This window comes from Emys orbicularis, chromosome 11 (genome assembly GCF_028017835.1).
Source record: "Emys orbicularis isolate rEmyOrb1 chromosome 11, rEmyOrb1.hap1, whole genome shotgun sequence".
NCBI classification, from domain to species: Eukaryota; Metazoa; Chordata; order Testudines; family Emydidae; genus Emys; species Emys orbicularis.
Window position 1 is genome coordinate 12,222,097 of NC_088693.1, and position 13,945 is coordinate 12,236,041.

General features: G+C 42.9%; 1 protein-coding gene across 1 annotated transcript in view; it reads left to right on the forward strand.

Annotated features, from left to right (window-relative positions):
• The window catches only part of KALRN (kalirin RhoGEF kinase), a 730,922-nt gene that overhangs the window by 535,925 nt on the left and 181,052 nt on the right, over positions 1-13,945 (forward strand). The window contains exon 34 of the mRNA XM_065413425.1: positions 627-729. Within this exon, the coding sequence (XP_065269497.1) occupies positions 627-729 (103 nt within the window). The remainder of the gene's footprint in view (positions 1-626; positions 730-13,945) is intronic.

A 13,945-nucleotide genomic window follows, 5' to 3' on the forward strand; every position in this document is an offset into this window, starting at 1 on the left:
GAGGTTTTTCGCCTTCCTCCGCAGCATAGGGCAGGGGTCGCAAGCTGGAGGATTCTCTGCGACTTGAAGTCTTTAAATCACGATCTGGAGACTTCAACAGCTGAGTTAAGGGAAAGTGGGTGGGTCAGCTTTTGTGGCCTGCATCATGCGGGAGGTCAGACTAGATGACCACAATGGTCCCTTCTGACCTTAAAGTCTATGAGTCTATGAGACTGCAGAAATGCCCCTTCACTTCAGTGTCGCGAAGAGCAATGCTATAATTTGGATGGCTGGTTTTAGTTAAGTGAGAAATCTAACTGGAGCGGAATATCTGCCTTACCACCCTCATTAGAGAACTATTTCTAGGAGCAAGGGCCTTCGTTGCTGTAAATATGGACACAAAGGCCATTCCTATTCCAGCAATAAACGTGGTGATTATATGCAGAATTCTAACCCTACAGCTGAGGTGACATCATTTTAAATTACACAGTGTGTAATAATATGAGCTCCATCAGTTGGGTAATCTTAGCACAAATCCTGCCCTAATGTGCTGAATTGGCAGTTCTCAAATCCACCTATGAATTTTTGCACTTCCCAAGGCTGGTGCTTTAAGTAAACAGGGGTGTTTTCTCGTTGTCTCCTTGCAGAGATGGAGTAGATGATGCAGACAGCCAAGGAGATGGGAGCAGTCAGCCGGATACCATTTCCATTGCATCCAGGACCTCACAGAACACAGTGGACAGTGACAAGGTAGGATCTACCCCTGAATATGCACTGCAGCTAACTCTTCCCAGGAGAATTTAGGGTAAAAGCAGAATAGAAAGAGAGACAAAGAGACTAACCCTTTATGGAGGTTCTTTAGCTGTATTACACTTGAGAACCCCTTTGCTGAGATATTAAAAATCTGGCTATTCTTGTGCTTCTCCTCAGTATTGCTGTGGTATGTAGTTTGCCCCTCTTGTTGCTGGCTCTGAGCTGCAGCATCTGCCCTGGGTGTTAAAACTTAGAAGTTGAGTAGGCTATGAAAAATCACAGCTCAGAGCAACATTTTTCTTATTAGCACTGTCCCAGAGTGAGCCAGATTGTGAATTACCAGATAGTTGGTTATCTTCTGTAATTGCCATATTAGTGCCAAAAACTAGTCTATTGGAGGGACCATGGGTGCACACACAGCAATTAATATAACAACACTGAAATGCAAGCTGCCCCCCCCCATTCCATTGTGTAATCATGAGAGGCTGGGAGGCCTTCTCCTTCCAGATATTGTGATTCTGGAATCCATTCCTTCTCGACATATGGTGGAACACATCTGTGGCACCCGTGAGGCTCATTGGATTCCATTTTAATGTTGTATGTTGCTCTGTGTGTGTGTCTTATTGTTTTATTTATTGAACAATCCAAGGATTTGGCTGTTTAGGGGCTCCATTACTGCTATGAGGATTGACTTGGGTATGTTGCCCTAATTCCTCCAACTGTGATCTTTGGCCATATTTCCAGTTGCCCAGAAGTCTTTGTGCAGGAGCACTGATTCAACAGTGATGTATTGTTAATAACAATAATTTATTCCGTTTAACATAGTTGAGTTTTTCATATCCACCAAGAGTATTTATGCCTTTGCACCTGTTTGGTTTTGAAACCTACGTAAACTTGCAAAATAATGAACTTTCCAGGATCACCTATGGTATATGTGCTCATCAGTGTTTTTATCATGCTGCCAGTGGCACTGAGTAGAAAGTGTTCTTGCAATTACAAGACTTGTATCTGTGATTGTCAGGCTCACCAATGAGCTCCAATGTAGATGTCTTTGAGAGCTGAACTCAGAAATAGGAATGAATTGTAAATGAATAACCTTTAAAAGCCCCCAAGATAATATGTTATTGAAACATGCCTTTAAGGTAAACATGTTATTACTTTCTTGTTCCACCAATAACCTAAACAAGATGTTGGTGTGATCTGTATATGTCCCAAAAGCCACTGAAACTAGGTGAATACCTTGTTGGATGCTGGAAAATACATTTTCACTTCTTTGATTTACACTGACTTATTCTGCATTCACCTCTGTTATTCCTGATAAATGTTCTGATTCAGCAAAGCGCTTGAGCACATGCTTAACTTTAACCATTTGCCTAAATCCTGTTGATTTCAATGTGACTTAGCCTTATGCTTACTGTTAAGAGCATGGATAAGTGCTTTGCTGAACAGGAATAGACATAAGCATATCCTTAAAGCTAAGTGTGTACTCAAGTGTTTTGGTGAATCAGACCTATAGACTCAAAGTCAAATTCTGCTGAAATAGGGCCCTTGACATCAAGGGCACTAATTGTGGGAGTAGGGCGAGGAGAATTTAGCCTTCGCAGTGCTGCACTGCAGCACCTTTATGCTGAGGAGTGGTGTATAACGCACCATTTCACCTCAGAATCATCTCTTCACGTTTCCATACACCAATGCGTTAAAGACTGAAGTCTTGATCCTGCATCTGGATCTGCTGTCAGGGGCCCCTAATGCTAGCAGATCCCAAAGCAGTACTGGGACCTAACAGAGTACAGTACTTCTTTCATTAACTTCTTCTAAACACAGAACCATTTTCTGGATATTTGGGGGATTTTAGTCTGGGGCCTTGAAGAGATATCGGCTCCTCATGTGTGGTGCTCATCTTCCAGGAGAATTAGAGTGAGGCCTCTTTGTGATGGGAAGGCATCGGTGGTTTCTCTTCTCAGACTGACCAACAGTAAATGATCAGAGAGCTTGTGGGCAGATCTCAGAAAAGCTGCAGCTGCACTCCACAGCTCAGGTTCTTGGCACAGCTGGTAGCACTTGAGTAAACTCTGCAACATATGCAGCATAATGACTTCATGTGCTGCAGATAACAGCACTGCTCAGGCACCAATATGTAATGAATCTGTGATCTGTAAATAATGGATTCAATTACTATCCAACTCCAGTTAGTGGAGTTACCCTGGTGTAAGTGAAATCAGATTCAGGTGTTGAGATTTGTCCCAAATGTAGCCCTCCGTTCTGTGACCTCAGTGAAACCTCCCTCCAGGTACCCCCATGGGATTAAATCCAGAAGAAATCGGGGAGAGGCTCCCCCTTTGAAAACAATCCACTATCTCTTCATAGAAACCTCTTTTACAAATACATGCAAAGCCACTTCAAAGTGTTAGCAACATGTCAGCCAGTCTAGGGGAAGCTCAATTTGTACTTGGAACATTTATATATTAACTCGACACTAGAAACAATTTTTAAGTAACATTAAGGTTGACACAATCTTCTCAAAGCAAGGAAATTCAAAGCTAAAGTCAACATACTTTCTCTTTTCTTTAACTCTGGCCATTATGCCTGGGGATTATCCGGGCATAATTGAATGTTAGGGGAAATGAATGGTATGCATCATTTTGGGCTAAAACAGCCACAGAGATTTTTGAGTTTCAGCAGTGCCAACAACTCTCTAAAACTTGTATTTGATCACACCCCTTCAGCCACACTCATTTATTTCAAATCTTTTCAAAAACAAATCTCTCCTGGTTGAGAGTAAGTTTCATTCTTCTCATATGTCAAGCTTCAGCCTTGGAGCAAATTTTGTACAGCTACACTTTAAACTCCTGAGAGGGGGCGGGAGGTGTTGAGTAGAAATACTGACACAGCTGTTACTCCAGTAGCCTGAACAGGAATTTTCATTGTTTCTGACTGTAGATTAATTAAACAGTAAATTTTAGCAGAGGAGGTAGTGTGGTGTAGTGTCCAGGGCACTGGACTAAGGGAAAGAAGAACTGGGCTCTAATCCTGGCTCTGTCACTGACCTGCTGTGTGTCCTTAGATAAGTGACTTCACTTCTCTATGCCTCTGTCTCCTCACATCCTTTGTCGGTTTTGTTTTTTTAATTGTAAGCTCTTCAGGGCAGATATTGTCTCTCACTATGTGTTTGCCCAGCACTTGGGACCTGGATCTCAGCTGAAGACTTTAGGCAGCACTATAATATAAAGTAATAATAATTAATGACCTTCACATCTTATAGGCCTAGACCCTTATTCAGGAAATATGTGCCTAACTTTAGCAGTGTTGCTGAGTCTCATAATGTGTGTTGTTTTCCTTAAAGCCCCAACTCCTGCTTGAGTAACTTCCTGAATCTGGGCCCTGGTCCTCAATACTTTTAATGTTTTTTTAATAATTTTTCTTTTTCTTGGATTTTATCCTAGAAGCCACCAGGATTGGTCCTGCTTTGAGCAGGGGGTTGGACTAGATGACCTCCTGAGGTCCCTTCCAACGCTGATATTCTATGATTCATAAAAGTAGTGATAGTGACTATCTCTAGACTACAAATGCTTCATCATTTACTATATGCTATGTAGCAAAAAGCTTGCATTTGAAATTGGATTATGAACCCACTTCGTTATAAAAAGAAAGAAAAAGAATATATACAATGTTAAAACAACAGTTTTTTTTTGTAAAACCTGTATTTTTAAAAAACACTTTTTTCTCCATTTGAGAAAATGTTTTATATGAGAAAAGTAGGTACTCTGTACTGTACATAGAATTGAAAGGAAAATAGAAACAACAGGCATGAGTATTATTATAGCAAATAAAAACCTCTGTAAATGCTTGAATCAGGACCTGTGAGATCTACTATACCAAAATTAGATTATTACCCTCTACAAAGTAAACCAGTTCTCTACTTTTGTCCTGTACAGTAAACATTCTTCAACACACTATACAAAAACTTCACTCGGGATGAAATCCTTGGCCCATTTAAGTCAGTGGCAAAGCTCCCACCCTCTGTGTAGAGACACATGGCTTGAGGGACCCACACAAAGAAGATGCTAACGTGAAAGACATTCCAACTTGTTTAGATCTATTGGCTTTGCGAGCTCGCTATTTTTAAAGATGTTGGTCTGAATCCTACTGATTTATCTTCTATTTTCCTTTGGAGGTTTCTGGGGAGAGCAGTCCTCCTCCCATATATGTTGGTTTTGGATCTGAAAAAAAAGCTCTGAAATGTGAACTGGAAAGTTTAGACACTGTAAAAATATACAGCAAATACTGTATATCTTCATTTAGAAAATGGCCTCAATCCCCATTTCAGAGGAATCATAATACTGAGGTCTTGACCTCTGCCATCTGTACCTGTGATAAATAATAATCAAAGTAACAATAATCGTTCTATTAAAGTTGATTATTATAAGATGCTCATTTTTAATAATGGTCATTAACAATTGGAACAACTTATCTCAGAACATGGTGGATTCTCATTCTCCATCACTTGAAATCTTTAAATTAAGATGGAATATCCTTCTCAAAGAGATGCTATTGCTCAAATAGAAGTCATGGCTTGATTCGGGAATTACTGGGTGAGGTTCTATGGCCTCTGTCATGCAGGAGATTACACTAACGGCTTGTCTACATGGCATCAGCAAAGCGCACTAGAGGGGTGAGATTTGTAAAGTGTTCTAATGTACTACATGCAAACTGTCCCGTGTAGACCTTACTGGTGTGCTCTGAAAGGTATCTAGTTCAAATCAACGAGTGGGACTACATTAATGCAAATTAGGTACTTTTCAGAGCGTGCCAACAGTGTTACGCAGGGCAGTTAGAGTGCTTTCCAAATCCTACCTCTCTAGTGTGCTTTGTCAGCACCATATAGACAAACTTGAGATGATCAAATGGTCCCTTCTTCCTATGTCATCTATGAATCTGTAAATATGAAGAGTCCACTGATCCTTTTCCTAGGATTAGAGGTCTTAACCTTGGTTTTTCTGCCAAATTCCCATTCACGTAACTATGTTTTGCTTACATAACTTCTCACTATAGATACAGAATTTTCCCTGTCAGTGAATGGCCCCTCATACAAGTCTCCCCACTTGGTTCCTCAGATAAACTCCAGATGGGCTTTCTGTGGTCAAAAATACCCCTCTTTGGGGTCTGAGGTTTATTAACATAAAAATAAACTCCAAATAAAATTCCAGCCCCAAATTAAAGTCTAACAAGAGTCCACACAAAACAAAAGTTTCTCTTCCTACTCCCAGGCCTTCCTGCCTGGGGTCTTTCCTACTTTTGCAGGCCACTTCAAGGCCCCACCAGACTGATATGCTGCCCTGGCAATGAGCGATGAGGAATCACCGCCAAAGGAGGAGGAGGAGAAGCCATGTACCTCCTAGGCTGGGAGGATTACAGCCGCCACTCCGAGGAGGAAACGTAGGGTAGCAGTGGTTGGTGACTCTCTTCTGAGGGGGATGGAGGCACCCATCTGTCACCCTGGCATGGCATGGGAGGTTTGCTGCCTGCCAGGGGCCCGTATCCGAGATGTTATGGAGGGATTGTCGAGGATCATCCGGCTCTCTGACTACTACCCCATGCTGCTCATCCACGTGGGCACTAATGATACCGTGAGGCATGACCCTAAGCAGATCAGAAGTGACTACAGGGCTCTGGGAGTATAGGTGAAGGAGTTGGGAGCGCAGGTGGTGTTCTCTTCAATCCTTCCGGTCAAGGGTAGGTGCCCAGGCAGAGACAGATGCATCCTGGAGGTGAATGCCTGGCTGCGAAGATGGTGCCCAGGAGGGCTTCGGCTTCCTTGATCACGGGCTGCTGTTCCAGGAAGAAGGACTGCTAAGCAGAGATGGGGTCCACCTATCATGGAAGGAGAAAAGCATATTTGGATACAGACTGGCTAACCTACTGAGGAGGGCTTTAAACTAGGTTTGAAGGGGGCAGGTGACCAAAGCCACAGATAAGACAAAAACATGGAGACCTGGGAGAAGGTTTGGAATTTTGGGGGAGCATGGGCTGTTATAGTAGGGATAAAGGAGAGACAAGACAGAACTGGGCGGGGGGAATCAAATCAGTATCTTAGATGTCTGTATACTAATGCAAGAAGTATGGGGAATAAGCAGGAAGAACTTGAAATGCTAGTAAATAAACACAACTATGACATAGTTGGCATCACAGAGACCTGGTGGGATAATATGCATGACTGGAATATTGGTATAGAAGGGTACAGCTTGCTCAGGAAGGACAGGCAGGGGAAAAAAGGGAAGAGGTGTTGCCTTATATATTAAAAATGTATACACTTGGACTGAGGTTGAGATGGAAATAGGAGACAGGCTTGTTGAAAGTCTCTGGGTAAGGATAAAAGGGGTAAAAAACAAGGGTGATGTCATGGTAGAGGTCTACTACAGACCACCTAACCAGGAAGAAGAGGTGGATGAGGCTTTTTTTTAAACAGCTAACAAAATCATCCAAAGCACAGGACTTGGTGGTGATGAGGGATTTCAACTACCCAGACATCTTTTGGGAAAATAACACGTCAGGGCAGAGATTATCCAATAAGTTCTTGGAATGTATTGGAGACAATTTTTTATTTCAGAAGGTGGAGACAGCTACTAGGGAAGAGGCTGTTCTAGATTTGATTTTGACAAATATGAAGGAACTGGTTGAGAATTTGAAAGTGGAAGGTAGCTACGGTGACCAGATGTTCCGATTTTATAGGGACAGTCCCGACAGTCAGGACTTTTTCTTATATAGGTGCCTATTATCCACCACTTTCTGTCCCGATTTTTCACACTTTCTATCTGGTCACCCTAAAGGCAGTGTGGGTAAAAGTGATCATGAAATGATAGAGTACATGATTCTAAGGAGTGGTAGGAGGGAGAACAGCAAAATAAAGACAATGGATTTCAAGAAGGCAGATTTCAGCAAACTCAGGGAGTTGGTAGGTAAGATCCCATGGGAAGCAAGTCTAAGGGGAAAAACAATTGAAGACAATTGGCAGTTTTTCAAAGAGACATTATTAAGGGTACAAGAGCAAACTATCCCACTGCATAGGAACGATAGGAAGTATGGCAAGAGACCACCCTGGCTTAACCAGGAGATCTTCAGTGATCTAAAAATCAAAAAAGGAGTCCTACAAAAAGTGGAAACTAGGTTAAATTACAAAGGATGAATATAAACAAATAACACAAATATGTAGGGACAAAATTAGGAAGGCCAAGGCACAAAACGAGATCAAACTAGCTAGAGACATAAAGGGTAACAAGAAAACATTCTACAAATATATTAGAAGCAAGAGGAAGACCAAGGACAGCGTAGGCCTGTTACTCAATGAGGGGGGGGAAATAATAACAGAAAATGTGGAAATGGCAGTGGTGCTTAGTGACTTCTTTGTTTCAATTTTCACCAAGAAGGTTGGTGGTGATTGGACGTCTAACATAGTGAATGCCAGTGAAAACGAGGTAGGATCAGAAGAGGCTAAAATAGGGAAAGAACAAGTTAAAAATTACTTGAACAACGTAGATATCTTCAAGTCACCAGGGCCCAGTGAAATGCATCCTAGAATACTCAAGGAGCTGACTGAGGAGATATCTGAGCCATTAGTGATTATCTTTGAGAAGTCATGGAACACGGGAGAGATTCCAGAAGACTGGAAAGGGGCAAATAGAGCGCAAAGCTATAAAAAGGGAAATAAGGACAACCCAGGAAATTACAGACCAGTCAGCTTAACTTCTGACCCCGGAAAGATAATGGAGCAAATAATTAAGCAATCAATTTGCAAACATCTAGAAGATAATAAGGTGATAAGTGACAGTCAGCATGGATTTGTCAAAAACAAATCATGTCAGACCAACCTGATAGCTTTCTTTGACAAGCGTAACAAGCCTTGTGGATGGGGGGGAAGCGGTAGACATGGTATATCTTGACTTTAGTAAAGCTTTTGATACTGTCCCGCATGACCTCCTCATAAACAAACTAGGGAAATGCAACCTAGATGGAGCTACTGTAAGGTGGGTGCAAAACTGGTTGGAAAACCGTTCCCAGAGAGTAGTTATCAGTGGTTCACAGTCATGCTGGAGGGGCATAACGAGTGGGGTCCCGCAGGGATCAGTTCTGGGTCCAGTTCTATTCAATATCTTCATCAATGATTTAGATAATAGCATAGAGAGTACACTTACAAAGTTTTGCGGACAATATCAAGCTGGGAGGGGTTGCAAGTGCTTTGGAGGATAGGATTAAAATTCAAAATGATCTGGACAAACTGGAGAAATGGTCTGAAGTAAATAGGATGAAATTCAATAAGTACAAATGCAAAGTATTCCATTTAGGAAGGAACAATCAGTTGCACACATACAAAATGGGAAATGACTGCCTAGGAAGGAGTACTGCGGAAAGGGATCTGGGGGTCATAGTGGACCTTAAGCTAAACAAAAGTCAATAGTGCAACGCTGTTGCAAAAAAAGCGAACATCATTCTGGGATGTATTAGCAGAAATTTTGTAAGCAAGACACGAGAAGTAATTCTTCTGCTCTACTCCATGCTGATTAGGCCTCATCTGGAGTATTGTGTCCGATTCTGGGCACGACATTTCAGGAAGGATGTGGACAAATTGGAGAGAGTTCAGAGAAGAGCGACAAAAATGATTAAAGGTCTAGAAAACATGACCTATGAGGGATGATTGAAAAAATTGGGTTTGTTTAGTCTGGAGAAGAGAAGACTGAGAGGGGACATAACAGTTTTCAAGTATGTAAAAGGTTGTTACAAGGAGGAGGAAGAAAAATTGTTTTTCTTAATCTCTGAGGATAGAACAAGAAGCAATGGGCTTAAATTGCAGCAAGGGAGGTTTAGATTGGACATTAGGAAAAACTTCCTAACTATCAGGGTGGTTAAGCACTGGAATAAATTACCTAGGGAGGTTGTGGAATCTCCATCATTGGGGTTTGTAAAAGCAGGTTGGACGAACACCTGTCAGGGATGGTCTAGATAATACTTAGTCCTGCCATGAGTGCAGGAGACTGGACTAGATGACCTCTTGAGGTCCCTTCCAGTTCTATGATTCTATAAATCCAGTATTTGTGTTAAATCCGTTATTTTTAGTGTCTAGCAAAGTTATGAATTTAAATTCCCAAGCTTATCTTTTGAATGTGTTGTGTTGTGCAGGTTTCCATTAAGGACAAGATATGGACCAGATATGGAGTGACTGTTTTGTGAAGAGTGTTTGTCCATGGGTGATATGGTGTTTTGGTCTTTTATCACTTTTCTGTGTTAGTTCATTTGAGAGTGCAGTGACTGTCTGGTTTCACCCACATAGTTGTTATCGAGGCATTTAGTGCACTGAATGATGTACACTAGATGTTGTGTTAGGACTGTGTAGGTCCCTTGGATCTTGAAATGTGTGTTGTGGGGTACTGATCATTGTAGCAGTGGAGATATGTCTGCAGGTTTTGTATCTGTTGTTCTGGCAGGGTCTGATGCCACTTTGAGTTGATGTGTCCTGGTCTGTGGAGAACTTCTGCTGATGAGCTTGGAGAGGTTGGGGGATTGTTTGAAGGCCAGAAGAGGGGATTTGGGAAAGATTTCTTTCAGGATATGGTCCCCATCGAGTATGGATTGTAATTTTTTAATGATACCACATATGGGTTCCAGTGTGGGTTGTTAAGTGACAACTAAGGGGATGTGGTCAAAAATATTTTCTTTTTCTGTATTGAATCAGATTCTCTCTGGGTGCTTGGGTGGCCCATTCTATGGTGCCATCTACTTCTCTTGTGGAGTGGCCTTGGTTGGTGAAGGCGGTTTTAGGTGTGCTAAAGTGTATATCCCGGACTTTCTCCTTGGAGCATGTTCTTTAGTATCTGAGCACCTGGCTGTATATAACAGATTTCTCGGTGTGTTTGGGGTGGTGACTGGATCTCTGAAGGTAAGTGTGGTGATCAGTGGGTTTCTGGTATATAGTCATCTGTAGGGTTCCATTGTTGAAGCTGATCATGGTGTCCAGGAAGTTTGTGGGTGTGGGAGTGTTCTCAAGAAAGTTTGATGGATGTGTGATGGTTGTTGAAGTTGTGGTGGAAATCTCCGAGGGAGTTTGGATTGTCTGTCCAGAAAATGAAAATATCATCGATGTATTGCAGGTATATCATTAGTTTCATGGTACATTTGTCCAGAAATTTTTCCTCAAGGTGGCCTATGAAGAGGCTGGCATACTGGGGAGCCATCCTAGTACCCATGGCTGTTCCCATGGTTTGGACAAAGTGTTTATTGTTGAATGTTAAATTGTTATGGGTGAGGATGAAACTGATACGTTCTTCTTCGAGTGATTGCTCATATCGATTCCAATTAGGTGTGCACGTGCCACATGCACAGTCGTCGGAAAGTTTTTCCCTTAGCAACTCCCATCGGGTCAGCTGTGGAGCCCCCTGGAGGGGTGCCTTTATGGCGCTGAATATATACCCCTACCCACCTGGCTCCTCCTCAGTTCCTTCTTGCCGGTTACTCCGACAGAGGGGAAGGAGGGTGGGTATTGGAATGGATATGAGCAACACATCTTGAAGAACAACAGTTACAAGTAGGGGAGTAACCCTTTTTTCTTCTGCGAGTGATTGCTCATATCGATTCCAAATGGGTGATTCCAAGCCCTACCTAGGCAGTGGGGTCAGAGTTATGGAATGCTGACTGGAGCACCGCTCTGCCAAATGCTGCATCATCTCTGGCGTATTGGATGATGGCATAATGAGAGGTGAACGTCTGTACCAAGGACCACGTTGCCTCTCTGCAGATCTCTTGTATGGGCCAGGAACATCATCGAAGATGCCTGCGCTCTTGTGGAGTGTGCCATAAGGGCTGGGGCTGGAACCTTGACCAGCTCGCAGCATGTCCGGATGCAGGACGTGATCCACAATGAGATCCTCTGCAATGAGACTGGGAGGCCTTTCATCTGGTCCAAAACTGCCACAAACAGCTGGTTCAACTTCTGGAACAGCTTCGTGCACTCAATGTAAAAAGCGTCCAGTGAGTGGAGCCTCTGTTCTTGGACATTAGCATGAGGTTTAGAGAAGAAAACAGGCAGAAAAATGTCCTGTTTTGTGTGAAAATATGATACCACCTTTGGAAGGAAGGCTGAGTGAGGTCTGAGTTGTACCTTGTTCTTATGGAAAACCATGTGGGGGAGTCGGAAGTGAGGGCCTTTAACTCCGACATCCTCCTTGCTGAGGTAATAGCAACCAGAAAGGCAATCTTCCACAACAGGTAGAGAAGGGAGCAAGTCGCCAGTGGTTTGAAGGGGGGGCCCATTAGCCTGGAGAGGACCAGGTTAAGGTTCCACGCAGGGAGCGGTTATCTAACCTGTGGGTATAATTGCTCCAAGCCCTTAAGGAAATGGATAACCATACAGTTGGCAAAGATTGAACGTCCGGCCGCTCCCGGATGGAAGGCAGAAATAGCTGCAAGGTGCACCTTGATGGACAATGCTGCAAGACTGTGCTGTTTCAGGTGCAGCAGGTACTCCAGGATGAGTGGTGTGGGCACCTGGAGTGGAGGTGTGCGATTCTGAGCACACCAGAAAGTGAACCTTTTCCACTTTGCTAGGTATGTGGTCCTAGTGGAGGGTTTTCTGCTACCAAGCAGGACCTCTCTTACCGGTTCCGAGCACAGGAGCTCCATGGGGTTTAGCCTTGAAGCTTCCAAGCTGTCAGGTGGAGGGACTGGAGGTCGGGGTGATGGAGGCAACCGTAATCCTGTGTTATCAGGTCTGGAAATAGTGGCAGTGTGATTGGGGCATCCACCAACAGCTCCAGGAGCGTGGTGTACCAGTGTTGATGAGGCCACGTCGGTGCCACCAGAATCATCCTTGTCCTGTCTCTGCGGACCGTGAATAGGACTTTGTGTATGAGAGGGATCGGCGGAAAAGCGTACAACAGACTTCCCATCCAGGGGATCAGGAATGCATCCGCAAGCAAGTCCGGGCTGTGTTTCCGGAAGGAACAGAACTGTGGGTACTTTCTGTTGCTCCTGGTGGCAAACAGAAACACTTTCCGACGACTCTGCACGCAGCGCGCGCATACCTAATTGGAATGGATATGAGCAACACATCTCGAAGAACAACAGTTACAAGAAGGTGAGTAACCGTTTTTTTGGTGATGTTTGTGGTGGATATCAGAAGATTATATTAGATTATGAAGGCCAATATCTAGTGTAGCAAATTGAAGGCATGTCCTTATTTGTGTTCCATTCTTTCCCTTCTTTTGTCAGAAAGGTTTCTACGTTAAGATTTCTTTATACACCTTCTCATTAATTGTAACCTCTTTGGTTTGAGGTTCTCCCTGACATGAACCCTGGGGACATCCTCACAATAATACTCACGGTAAAAAGTTTCACATCATTACAAGGCACACACATATTGTTTGAGGCTGTCAGATGTTCCTCATCTTTTATAGTGATTTATGCTGCTGCTACCATTTGCATAGCCAGAGGAAATGCAAGAGAGCTACAAAATTAAAAAGAGATTTAGTTCTATTTTTCCCTCTGTTGCAGCATCCTTCTGGCTGATGACTTTGTAGTCTTTTTGTACTGTACTGAAATCCTGCCAAGGTTTTCTAAAAACTGGCTACTGTGTGATGTGGAAAGACTAAGCCTGTTTTTCCCTCCCGGCATCTGAGATCGCATGGTTGGCCCATAAACACTGTGAATTCATAATTATTCAAAAGATGTTTTTGTTCTGCAAAAACATTTGTAGAGAAAATTGTCAATATGTTTATGTGGGGGTGTAACAGTCCATGACTTTGGGGATTTCTGGTGTACAGTAACTTCTGCATCTCTTTGTCTGTTTTATCGCTCATGAAAAGCTCAAATTGGGGAGCAGTTTTGGATTTCACACAAGAGGAATATTCCAGAACCTTGACTATTAGTTCAAGGGTAATCCTTACCATCATCTGCATTGATACAGAATTGGGACTAGTACTCCATACTGATCAGACAGATTGTCTGACCTTTGGAGTCTGACATCCAAAGCATTTCCTTCACCCTTTTGTAAACCTAACAAAATGATGTTCAAGAAAAGGATTATTGACTGTTTTTTCATTCCAGAGGTGATGCACAGTGGCCTATGGCTAAGATGTTACATTAGCAAACATCATATCCCATAAATAGAGAGCGTGAGGAACCCATTCTTTTGCTTTCCTGTGTGTGTGGATAATGCTGTCTCCCAGTC